The sequence below is a fragment of the Mustela erminea genome, chromosome 2 (assembly GCF_009829155.1).
Source record: "Mustela erminea isolate mMusErm1 chromosome 2, mMusErm1.Pri, whole genome shotgun sequence".
Taxonomy (NCBI): Eukaryota; Metazoa; Chordata; class Mammalia; order Carnivora; family Mustelidae; genus Mustela; species Mustela erminea.
In genome coordinates this window covers 133,295,200-133,308,860 of record NC_045615.1, presented here as the reverse complement: position 1 = coordinate 133,308,860, position 13,661 = coordinate 133,295,200, and the positions used below count along the sequence as shown (strand labels likewise).

Below are 13,661 nucleotides of genomic sequence, written 5' to 3'. Positions count from 1 at the left end.
ATATTTGGGAAAAAAGGACAAAGAAACAATCTCACAAGAAAATATTACTTAAATTCTAAGAACCTGACTTAAGGCCTAAATTTCAGACAACTCCTTTGGCGCCTGGGTGGCTCAGTGGGTTAAAGCCTCTGCCTTCAGCTCAGGTCATGATCCCAGGGTCCTGGGATCAAGCCCCGCATCAGGCTCTCTGCTCAGCAGGGAACCTGCTTCCCTCTCTCTCTCTCTGCCTGTCTCTCTGCCTACTTGTGATCTCTGTCTGTCAAATAAATAAATAAATAAATCTTTAAAAAAAATATTTCAGACATCTCCATCCCTGTGTTTTCTGAAATAGAGTGAACGACCAGGAACAACTACTACATGACTTTGAAGAAGGAGGCTTGAAAATTAAACATTTATTACGCTTATTTTGAATAAGATCCAAGACAATAGGGGTAGATTTGAATGTTCAGGAGATTCTCATCCATCTAGACCTCTGATGAAGTTGCTAATGATCAAGGAAATGACCACAAAAGAATAAAGATGACTTCCTAAAGAGAAAAAGAAGAAGGAGGAGGAAAAGGAAAGGGGGGGAGAAAGAGGTTAAGGAGGAGAGATAAAGATCTAAATTCATCAATTCCATAATTAAATATTAAAATATCAAAATGAGCTATGATTATACTTACTTGTGATGAAGTGCATCACATTACTAAATAAAAGCTTTAAAGACAACCAAGAAGTGGAGTACACTCCAGTAGGCACCATCTCTGAAGTAATCCTTTTAATGAAAATTTTGACACCTAGGGATAAATTCTCAGAAAGCTCTGATATTATAAAGATTATATACATGTATAATGGGAAGGTCTATAACTTTCATTAGATTTTCAAAGAAGAATATGACCCCAACATTTAAAAACCACTTCTTGGGTCACTTGGGTGGTTCATTCAGTTAAATACCTGCCTTCAGCTCAAGTCATGGTCTTGGGGTCCTGGGATTGAGCCTTGCATCAGGCTCTCTGCTCAGTGGGGAGTCGGCCTCTCCCTCTCCTTCTGTGTGTGCTCTCTCTCTCTCTCTCCTCTCTCTCTGTCTCAAATAAATAAATAAAATCTTAAAAAGAAAACACTTCTCATATGTATATGGTAAATATTTTCAAGAGGTTTAAAATATAATGGTCTCAAAACCTATCAAAATATTTAACTTTACATTGATTACATTGATTGTTTATAACACTAGTTACTATTTCACATCATAACACACTCCCATAAAGAAACCAAATTTACCCAACATTCCCCACTAGTCCTCCCACCATCTTTGTAACCCTCTTAAATAGAGTAAATACTAGGGATTTGTCTGGTTCAAGGAAAGAATTAGTGTGAAACACAAAGCATGGAGTTTATTCTAGTCATCTACTCAAAAAAATTTTGTTTAGTGTGGCAGACACCAACTACCTACTTGATTTCCATGCTTTCCTCTTTTTCCTCTTAAAAAAAAAGATCTGATCTTTTTCAACATATCAATGTGTCCCTCTGGAAGATCACAGTACCCAGCCTACTTAGCAACAAAAGATGAACCATAAAATGCAAATGGAAATTGGGTGAGATTTCAGGAAGAATTCTTCAGAAGGGAGCTCCTTTAGATAGGATGCACTTCTCTTTTCTTTCCATACCCTTCCTTCCTGGAATGCAGGTATGATGTCAAGAGTTTCAGCAACTACCTTAAACCTTTGGGACACCTCAAAGATAGACAACATGTGCTAAGAATGGCAATACCATAAAACAAAAAATGGTCCCAGGTAAAATCATGAACTCTATGCCCTATCTAAAACATCTTCCCTTATGTTTTTCATGTGAGAAAAAACATCATAAAATTCCCAACTTTTAAGTCTTCAGAGTTTGTGGCTTTTTTGTTTGTTTGTTTGTTTAGGGATTATTTTGTGTGTATAAAGGAATCATTTCATTCAAAAAAGAATGTGATTCACAACTACCATAGATATCCGGCCTGAAAATTCCACTTTCCTTTGTTACATGCCTAAGAGTGGACCAATTTCTGATCCACTTTGATAAACAATGACTTTTAATGGATTGTCTGCATGATATTGGACACTAGGCAAAAATGAACTAATATCTCTGAGAGGCAGGACATAAATTAGGTGAAGGGGAATCCAAGCAGAACCTGGTGGACACCCTGTGTTGAGGAAATAAACCTAAAACACAGGAGACTAAGACAGCTAGAGTTTACAGGACAAAGTACGAGAGAGTAAAGAGCTTCATGGAGACCTCTAGAGATAGGCAGAGAGCCCAGATTCTGTTCAGCAGAGTACAGATCAGCACATGCATGAAAGAAAACTATTGATGTCCAGCAAAAGAACCTAAAAAGATTAAAAGGGACAGTACCTAGAGATATGGCTGAGAAGAATGCCTGTTCCCATCAGCCAGACTGGAAAACCTTATAATAATTAGCTTTGGACTAAACTATTCTGGCTCTCTCTAGAAAACCTTAAAAACAAAACCTTTAATAGCAGATTTTTCCAACTAACTTAACTGCATCCCAGCAAAAAGTTTAAGAATATTTATAGGAATACAAAAATATTCCAACAAGGACTACTTTAACCCACCCAGGTCACATTCACAATATGCAAAATCCAATAAAAGATTACCAGGCAATCAAAGAAGTAGAAAATACGACTCACAATGAGGAGAAAAATCAATCCACTGAAACCAACTCAGAACTGACATAGATATTAGAATTGTCAGACAAGAAGATTAAAATAAGCTATTATACTGATATCCCATATGTTAAAAAGAAAGCTAGAATAAATATTGAATGTGCTAAGTAGAGACATGGAATATATATTTTAAAAAAAATAGGTGTCTAAAGATAAAATTACAATGCCTGAGATTTAAAAAAATCTGGATAGGATTAACAAAAGATTAGATATTTTACGAGAAAAGATTAGGGATCTAGGAGACATAGCAAGAGAAATAATCCAAGAAGAAATAAAGTGAACTTTGGAACAACTTCAAGCAGCCTAATATGTATGTAAGTAAAGTGCCTGAAAAGAAGAGAAGGGGGGGAAACCCTAAATCTTATTTGAAAAAATAATGGCTAAAAGTTTACCAAATTTGATTTTTTAAAAAGAAAAAAAATCCAAGGATCTCAATGAACTCTGGGCAAAAGAAACATGAAAAAAACTATACCAAAATATATCATAATCAAGTTTCTCAAATCCAATGATGAAAAAAAAATCTGTTTTTAAGATAGTATTTATTTATTTGTCAGAGAGAGAGCACAAGCAGGGGGAGCAGCAGGCAGTGGGAGAAGCAGGCTTCCCACTGAGCAAGGAGCCTGATGTGGGTCAGGATCCCAGGACCCTTAACTTACTGAGTCACACAGACATCCCAAAAAGAAGAATCTTGAAAGCACCAATGTGAAAAGATACACATACAGGGAACAAAGATAAGGATGACAGCATATAATTTATCGGAATTATGCAAACAGGAAGACAAAGCAATGTCTCTTAAGTACTAAAAGGAAAGAAAAAAAAATTTTTAACCTAGAATTCTATACCCAGCAAAAATATCTTGTAAAATCAAAGGTGAGATAAAAACTTTTCAGGCATAAATATGCTAAAAGAATTCATCTACAGTAGACCCACACTAAAATAGTAGCATATAAGAAGTCCTTCACATAAAGGGAAAATTATGTCAAATGATTTAATGCTCTACACCAAGCAATAAAGAGAATAAGAAATTGAAATTGCAGAAGGTAGAGCACTTCCAAACTCACTTGATGAGGTCATCATTACCCTGACACCAAAACCAGACAAAGTCATTAAAGGAATAGAAAACTATATTGACAGAACGATCAATGATCACCAGGAGATGTAGGTTGGAGGCAGAGATTGCCAAATGACATGAGGAATATTGGGGAGTTATGGAAATGCTCTGATCTCAAACGTGTTTATACATTTATGAGTGTACATATCTGCTAAAACTCATCAAATTATAAGTTAAATGGATACAGTTTATTATACTTAAAATGTACCTCAATATTCTGGTTAAAACAAAACAAAATAAATGAAAACAGCCTATCTGGCAGATACTATGGTTTGGCTCACTTCATAACCAATCCAGTCACCTTCTAGAATGTCTTCCTATACTGTAGAGGCCAGAAAGCTAAAAACCACATTTCCCATTTTCCCTCATTGTTTACATATGTGACTGATTCAGTAACCACAGATACACTCACTCAAGGCTTTACTTAGGAACAGAATTAAGTAGAAAAAGGGGCCAGAGAACAAATCATCTGTCTTGCCAGAGAGAACCAAAGATAGCATTTCTAGAGAGCCAGCCACTTTCTGATTGTGGCAGACATTCCTTAGAGGCCATTTCTGCAGAGAAGTTCTGCAAGTTGTCTCTAAAAACATGCCTAGAGTCTGTATTTCTCATGTATAAACTACATGTACTCAATAGCAATTCCTTCATTCTTAAGCTGAAAAAAAGAAAAAGAAAAAAAGAAAGAAAAACCCAGAACTTTCGATGGATACGGAATTATAAATCAGTCACAGCTCAACATCAGCTAGTTTAAAACACCTGTCTAGATCCACAGTCCTTCCATTCCTCTCTGTTACCAGAGTCCCCACTCTGATTCATTCCATGTTTTATAGCTCAGTTCCAATGTAGGTTTCACGGATTTGTACTATAAAGTTTTATGGTTGGTCTAGAATTAAGATAGTACTTCTAACCTATTTCCTACTAGAATTTCCAAGATCATCTTTGTCCGAACAATTGAAATGCAATCTTTTTGTGTAAAGATCTCCCAATGCCAAAGCAACAGGACAATGGCTTTAAGCAAGCTTCAAGTTGAACTTGCTTCTCCTTTAACCTTCTCAGCCTCCAACTCTTTGACTGACCCATCGTCTCCTGATGGAGCATCTCAGGGCTGAGGAGCTTTGTTTTCTAAAGTAATTTCTTTCCCTTGACTATTTCACTGCTTTCATCTTTACATAGAAGTTTGGCTGGGATCCAAAGTTGTCAGGGAAAAAAAGCTCAGCATTTTTGTCAATTCTTCTGCTCTCGCCCATTGAACTCTGCGATCTTCCCCTCAGTGAAGATCAGTGAATCCCCTTGGTGCCACCCATCCCTGGCTTTGGTGGAAATGATGGCAGGGAAGTAAGGGAGCTACAAAATGGTCTCATGCTCTCCCCATCCCATCTCACTACCTCCATGGGCCTATTTCTGTCCCTATCTACCTCAGTCTCTGGCCCTCTCTAGTTCTTTCTCTCCCTCCTTAAAAAAAAAAAAAAAAAAAAAAAAAAAAAAAGTTGTATTGCACAGATGATTCATACATCTCAATTTTTCTCTCTCATCTAAATTTAAACTAAATCAAGTGGTTTCATGTGACTGTTTAAAATATCACAGATGTTAAGGAAATTACCAACATCAGCTTCTTTTCCTCCCTAAAAATTATGTTTCACCATGTGCCAAAACCCAGCAGAGGGCATCCTTCCATTTCAGATGAATGAATACTGCAGGGAGAAGGCTCTATGATTCCAGCAATGTCTTCCATTTACAAATGTGCCCTGGAATTTAAAATCAAGACACTTTTGTGGTAGGAGGAGAAACTGTTGTAGAAGTTGTTTTCTGGAGTGCTTACCTCCATTTCAAATTATAGATTTTGAAGAATTATCCATTTATAAGAAAAAAGAAAGAGGAAAACAAAATCTCTGTCTCTGGTCTATTTCCAGATTTGGGGCATTAGCTTTAAATGGCAGAATCAACAAGGTAATTAACACCTGTGTGATCTTTCCTTCTCTAGGCCACTGCACCCTGTTTCTTTTGTCCATTGCCTCTGCCTCTAGACATCAAATGCAAAGAAAAATAGCATCATTGCCTGTTAGATTGCCTTAGAAGAAGGAAGAAGGTAAGTATGGTGAAAAGCAGGATGTCAGGTAAGGCCAACCATATTACACCTGTGTAAGGAGGCAGTCACCCACTAAATTTAACTGGGCAGTTGCACAGAAATTAAAATTCTACAATGGAAAATATCTTACATCATCAGAAGAATTTTGCCAGTTAAAATCACTCTTATCAGTGATTTTCTCCCTGGGGAGTAAGTTTAGCAGATTCTTTGCTGGTAGAAGAATGTCATAGGGAGAGGAGGAAAGAATTTGAGAGAAAAGTATAGCAACATTCATACACCCATTCAACATACGTTTCTGAGCACTTTGTGCCAAACCATGTCCTAGGTATAAGACCATATCCGCAAACAAAGTATCAAAGATTCCTTTCTTGTGTTTGCTTCAGTAGCACATATGCTAAAATTAGAACAATACAGAGATTAGCATAGCCCCTGCTCAAGGATGACACACAAATCTGTGAAATGTTCCAATTAAAAAGAGAGAGAGAGATCCCCTTCTTTGAGGTAATGTGCAAAAAAGCAGGGGTTTAGAGAGTCAGACCTAATTTTGAGTCCTGGTCCTGTCACTTGACCAACTATGTGACTTGGAGCAAAATAATTAATGTTTTCTTTAGCAAAACAAGGATAGTTAGATTGTTACCATTGATTTATAACTAAGTAACAAAAGATTGTTACTATTTATTAAAAACCTACTCTGTTCCAAGCACAAGAATTGAGTACTTCTATATATTATATATGGTCATATCCTCACAATTAGTCTGTGAGAAAAGTTCTATCACCATGCTCCTTTTACAAATGAGAAAACCAAGACACAGAGAGATTTATAAATTACCCAGAATCACATAAAGTATCAGAGCAGGAATTTGAAACAAAACCATCTTGCCTCTCAACGAGTAGAGCAGAGAAGTGTTCTCTAAGGCTGTCCTGGGGATTAGATGAGATGAATGTATAAAGCTGAGAACACAGTATAGTAATGTTATTACTACTATTATTATTAATTTATCGTTACTATCACTGCCATTGTTGTGGCTTTCTGGGACCTTAAGGGTACATGTGGAAATATAACAAAAGAGGCTCAATGCTTCAAATCTAAATTCCTCCTCTTCAAAATGTAGTCTGTGTCCAACTCAAGTTAAAAGTAAAATTGCAGAAGGCAGAGCTAATGAATCATGGCTTCTCCCCATTTATCTTTCCATCAGACGACAGGCTGCCTCTAACAGCGATGGCTCTAGCCAGGATATCAGAAGAACAGTTTCCCTGTAACAAAACATGAGCATTTCCTGCTCTGGATTTTTTCTAACCATCTCTGAAAGCTGAAGGTTAAGACCAAATGCAAAACAAAGCCAAGCTCCAAATATCCATCTGCCATTTGAAGGCAGCTCTTTGTTCTCTGATAAGTGATCTGGGGGAGTCAGTCCCACCCCCTCAACCTCTGGCGTCCCTTGGCTCTTTGTTCTTACTCTTTCTAAAGTGCTTCTCCAGAGCCCTCTTTTGGGCTTCTTAGTGATGGAGCCTGTTCATAGATCAGTGGGGTTTAATTATGCTAACAGTATTATTCAAAAAGAAACGAGGCAGTCATGTTTCCTTGATGCTCAGGAGTTTGCTCTGTTCTGCTACAGCAAGCCTAAACTTGGGTCTCACACTGCCACATTACCAAAATCCAGAATAATTTTAAACAACAAACAAATAAAATTCTGGTTCCGGGCCTCATTTCTTACTGATTTTGTTTTGGGACTGTCATCTTAGTTTCATTAGGTAGGAAACTGACTGTTTGATAATGGGGTGTAAGAGAATTCATAAATGTGTATCTTATAAATATTCCCTTTTTCTCATGTGCAATAAAAAATAGTTTGTATCTCACACGCTAAGCTTCATAATGCAAAACTCAAGTCAACTGAACAAGTGAAAAATGTGTTCCTATTAAAAAAGGCAATTTCATGCTGATTTTATCTCACCATGCTTCTGTAGGGATGAACACTGTTAGCAACACATCATTTGGGATAGAAATAAGTGCTTGAATCCCTTTGGTCTGAGCTCCAAAAAAATAGCAAAAGTCCTAGGAGTTACGTTGCAAGTCACCTTGTCATAGGCTTACAGATTTCTAACAACCCTGGCTGGGTTCAATAAAAAAAGATTTTCCTTAGCGGAGTACTTACCCCAAGATAATGGCCATCGATGAATACGACAGGGAGGGAAGGGGCTTCTGAAACACGTCGGCATCGCTCATCTAACTCTTTTCCATAGTCACCATTCAGAGCTATGTTTTTCTCTTCAAATTTTACTCGATGGTTTTGGAAGATCTTTCTAACCAGTTCACATCTTTCAAAGGTTGTCCGTACCACACGAAGGCAAGTGGTATAAATCACTACGCGGTCAAATTCTAGGTCAGTTGATGGTTGCTGAAGGAAAAACATGGTAGCGTAAATATTTTCATTGACTTCCTTCTATCTTATTAAGACAATTAACATTTTGACACATAGAAGAAACTTGTCTTCTATATTAAAGGCATGCAATAAAAGCTGAAGTGTCATATTTGTCTATCCTAAGACATGCTTTTATGTTAGAAAATCTGTACTTGAGAAAGGGAAAACAATCAACATAATTTAAATGACATAATTTACTTGACAGTGTTTTTTCTGTTCTCAATGGCATATCAAATAACGGCATATCTTAAAACCAATGATGTCTCACATGGCATGCCATGTGGTAAAATAAGGAATGGTTGAATTATCTTTCTCATGTTCCCTAGACAGGGTTCAGTTACCAGATTGGCCTCTTAAACCCAAGTGAAATACGTAACAGAACAGTCAGGTTAGCTTTTAACCATTTAAAAATCCTTCGCCTTATCCTTGGGCCACCATCTTCTGGGAATAAGAAGATGCGTATCTTCTTTCAGCAGCACAGCATATGTGCCTGCACTCTGTTGAGTGACAGGGCTCTGACACGCAGTGAGAAGGCACTCCAAAGATTGGATGACTCAGAGGGACTGCAGAGAAACCAACACCCTAGTGGACAGTGGGTCAGAGCCAGGCATGGAACAGAAACAACGAAACGGGTACACTGCAACAGAGACAAACAGCTCTCAAAACCAAGAAGAAGATTCCCTACGTGTAAATCTTGCTTTCTACATTTCCTGCTACATCAGAAATCAGTGACTAAGTTCCTGGGATGATCAGCCCAGCACTGCTAGGCCCTGACAACATTAGGAAAAAGCCTCTTCTTCTTCACCACAGTCTTCCTTGAAGGAGACTAAAGGGAATACAACTGAACCTTGAGTCCAACGGATATGTGGGTTTTCATGGTGCTACAGTTTTTGCAACACAACCACACAACTTAGAAACCCCTCTGAAATCAAAATTTTGACTGGAAACCACTCTAGATAGCTAAATACTAGAATCAGAAGGAGGGATACTAAGCTTCACCACTCTGTAGTCAAAGAAATCAGCCCATCACATGCAAATATGAAGAGTCCTGAGAAGGTCTTAAATCATAAAGATGGCAATGCAATGGTCTCCACCTCACCAAGGAAGAGGTCATTTTTTTTTCTTGATAATAAAATTTATTTCTTCCCTCAATAGAGTTCAGAAGCTAAGCTGAAAAACCAGAGACCTGGAGGGGTCAAACAGGTCATCAACGTTGGGCCAGGCCAGGAGTAAAAGAGGTATCAGTGAGATGTAGAAAGTCAGCTGGAAGAGAAAAATGTTACTCAGCTTCCCGCAAGATTCAGGCTGGCAGGCATGTTACTCAATATTGTCAGATATGATGATTTTATTTCAGTTTTTTATTTTACTTTTTTAAGACATAATTATTCTAAATATAAGCTTGAAATCTGGATTTTTATGGAAAACTTTCTGCTTTCTAAATGGCAGCACCTCATTAAAAATGCATTGAGACCATGTGAACCAATATATTTGAAGGCCGAATTTGGTCTGGACACGATGAGTTAACACCAGGGTGGAGAAAGCATCAGATACAAGGGGACTCTGCCACTGGCCATCTGTGTATTTGGGGGAAGAGAGTGAACTAGTAAGCCTCAATTTTGTCATCTTTAAAAAGTGATCTACCTAACAAGTTTGCAGAGGAGGCTAATTAATGAGACTATGAAAACAACCAGTGTAAGGCTTGAGGTACTACTGTGCTCAGCTACCTAGCTTAAAAGATTATACTCCACAATGGGGAAGTTTCAAACTTAAAAACACACACAAAAAAACAAATCAGTGTAATTAATGACAAGAAAGTGGGGGTTGTTACCATGCTCTAGATTAAAAAGCATTGATCTTTGTTCGGGGTGCCTGGGTGGCTCAGTCAGTTAAGGATCTGCCTTCAGTTGGGTCATGATCTTCGAGTCCTGGGATTGAGAGACGCATTGGGCTTCCTGCTCAGTGGGGAGTCTGCTTCTCCCTCTCCCTCTGCCTCTTCTCCCGCTCATGCTCTCTCTCTCTCTCTCTCTCTCTCTGTCTCTGTCTCAAATAAATAAATAAAATCTTAAATTTAAAAAAAAAAAAAAAGTATTGATCTTCAGAGAAAGTAACCAAATGCCCAAACCTATGCTCATCTTCAGGTTCTGGTTATAGGCAAGTAGGAAATCAACAAACTCACTACAAATACTGCAGGTTTTGGAAGTACACTCTAGTTCTCTTTTCTCTGATGCTATTATGTGAGTAAGTATGCATTGTCCCTCTGGTTGCAAGGCCACTATAACTGCATTTGGTTCTACCAAAATGTTCCTCTTCTTTCAATAACTACACTTACTTTTGAAATAGTTGATAAGACATAAATTTCCCCCATGAAGAGAGGTGGGAAAGTTTAAGATCAGACCAATCTGCTGCCACATTAACCAACTCCTATGGGATTATCTCTGGTCACACAATAAATGCTAGGTAACACTTTGCTGTTTGTCTCTAAGAGATATGCATTTAAAAAACAGGAACAAGATGGACCCCTATCAGGTAGCCATGTTGGATGATGTTAATACAAAGGGCAAAAAAAAATATCCCTTTACCTCCTGTTAAGGATGAGCTTTGCCTGGAATCAGTGAATTTCCAAGATTGCTGGAGATTAGAATAAACCGGGAAGGTTTTGTTTTGGGGGGTTTTAAGCTGGGGAGTTTTTAAAAATTCCCATTACCCAGGCCAAGTACATAACAATTAAACCAGAATCACCGGGGAGTGAAATCTCAGAATTGTTATATATATTTTTTTAAGCTCCTAAGGTGATTTCAGTCTACAACCAAATTCTAGAGCTAGTCACATACGAGTTGGAAATGCAGAATGACAAGCTTCACCCTAGATCTACTGAATAAGAATCTGCATTTTTAACAAATTCTCTGGGGAATTTGGATGCACATTACATTTTAAGGCAGCCTACTGTAATCACATTGACAGCTTCACTTAAAAAGAAACTGGGATTATGTCCCTTTAAAATAACTGTTAGTCATTTATTCAGTTACTAGAATCATTTATTTGCTATACATGGTGACAGGTAGTAGATATATAATTGTGAGCAAACAATATCATTTGCTTACAACCTGAGGCTCATAGTTGTTTTTTTTTTAAGTTACAGAAATAAATATAGATTCATAAACTGTTAAGTACTGGGAAAGAAATGCACAAGTTGTTAGGAGAGACTATTGAAGGTGTATGCTTTTCTTGTTTCAGAGGTTGAGAAAGTGTTTTCTGGTAAATGAGTTCTGCTTTAAAGGACAGGAAGGAGTTAGAGATATTAGGTTAGTAAGCATGGGGAGGAGTATTATAGGCAAGTGCAAAGATCTTGAGATGGGAGGGAGATGGCATGTTTAAGACTCTGGTTGAAAGGCTTTTGCCAAAACACAGAGAAAGAGAACTACAGTAGTACTAAATGAATCTGGACAGGTATGCAGGATAGATAACATGTTGTACTTTTATAACCACTTTAAAGATCCATGGACTTTAACCTTAGAGTAATGGGAAATTCCTGAAGGTTTTTAAGGAGGAAGGGAGAAATTTACATTAAAAAAAAAAGTAAGTGAAATATGACCAGTGTAGATAGTTGCACAGAATGTGCACTGCACAAGCCTCAGGGGTGTCATTATTAGCATAGTCTAAATAAATTATTCCCTCAGGGTTGTGTAGCCCACAACTTGAGCAATCATATTCAGTCCTATTCCCAATTCTGTTAGTCTGAGAACTGACATTCAACACAGGATAAAATCAAGGTAGAAAATTTGGTTATCTATTAGAATAAGCTATTATGTAAAATGGTCAAAAGAAGATCTTATTGAACAATTTTTTGGTTTGATTTGGAAGTAGATCTTCCTAGAGGTTGTAGGTTTTATAATATGAATTATAGTTTTATAATGTGAATTTAAATGATATTGTCTTTGGAAAAAAAAAAAAATCCTCTCCTACATTTGTTTCATTCTCTTCCCCTCAACAGATTTGTCAAAGCATCTGGCCAGAAATCTAAAAATAGCCACTCAATGGTTAGCTGTCCTTCTTCTTCCTGCCTAGGGTTACCATGGGAATAACATAATGAAAGATGGATGCTTCTGAGACAGTGCTGAGAAGCCATTGGGATTTGCAGCCTGCTTGTTTTGAGAGAGCCGACCTAGATAATAATAAAGGTAGGCCATTTCTTCCTTTCCGTTGATTAAAAAGATGAATCTTAGGAGTGGCCTGAAGCCTCACAAGAGCCTGCAGCCAAAGTAGATGTGTTGGCAAGGGATGGAAATTGCTGGGAACAAGACAAAGAGGTTACCAAATAGCCAATGTATGTCCTCAGCCTGCAACTGTCCTGCAAGTGCCACTGTGAAATGGTCATACCTCATCATCTTGGGGCAATTCTGGAATCCCTACACTCACAGGAACTGCCACTGAATTCAGGCCAAGAATCAGTCCCCACTGCTCCCTGACAGAGGATCAGCTTGGAGCAGACCCGGCTCCTAAGGCTGGAGCAAATCCAGTGGGTTATTTCCACTTGACCCTTTGCCTGTCCAGCCTGGCACTGGTTTGAAAAGGTGTCCTGATATAGGGGCCTCCAGACACCTCCAGCAATGCAGTTCTTAAACAAAAATAAAAAATAAAATGGGAATTTACACTCCAAAATTACTAGAATTAGTATAGCAATTCAGTAATGTGGCAGGATACAAAATCAGTGCACAGAAATCAGTTGCTTTTCTATACACTAACAATGTAACTATAGAAAGAGAAATTAAGAAATTTATTTCATTCACAAAAGCAACAAAAATCATAAGATACCTAGGAATAAACCTAACTAAAAAGGTAAAGGATCTATACTCTAGAAACTATAAAACACTTATGAAAGAACTGAGGAAGACACAAAAAGATGGAAAAATATTCCATGTTTATGGATTGGAAGAAGAAACATTGTTAAAATATCTGTCCTCCCCAGAGCAATTTACTTGTTCAATGCCATCCCTGTTAAAATACCATTGACATTTTTCGAAGAGCTAGAACAAAAAATCCTGAAATCTTTATGGAACCAGAGAAGATCCCTAAAGACCGCAGGAAGGATGAAAGAGAAAAACAAAGCTGAAATCTTTATGGAACCAGAGAAGATCCCTAAAGACCGCAGGAAGGATGAAAGAGAAAAACAAAGCTGGGGGGATCAAGTTGTCTGACTTTAAGCTATATTACAAAGCTGGGATCATCAAGACAGCACAGCATTGGCACAAAAACAGACACATAGACCAATGGAAAAGAATAAAGACTCCAGAAATGGACCCTCAACTGTAGGGTCAACTAATCTTTGACAAATCAGGAAAAAA

At 37.7% G+C, this 13,661-nt stretch overlaps 1 protein-coding gene and 1 non-coding gene across 2 annotated transcripts in view; one reads left to right on the top strand and one right to left on the bottom strand.

Annotated features, from left to right (window-relative positions):
- Nucleotides 1–13,661, bottom strand: part of GRXCR1 (glutaredoxin and cysteine rich domain containing 1) — a 132,430-nt gene that overhangs the window by 45,403 nt on the left and 73,366 nt on the right. The window contains exon 3 of the mRNA XM_032334201.1: nucleotides 8,053–8,295. Coding sequence (XP_032190092.1) covers nucleotides 8,053–8,295 — 243 coding nt within the window. The remainder of the gene's footprint in view (nucleotides 1–8,052; nucleotides 8,296–13,661) is intronic.
- On the top strand, nucleotides 6,270–6,373 carry LOC116585400. The gene has a single exon (XR_004283598.1). It is a non-coding gene; the product is annotated as a U6 spliceosomal RNA (small nuclear RNA).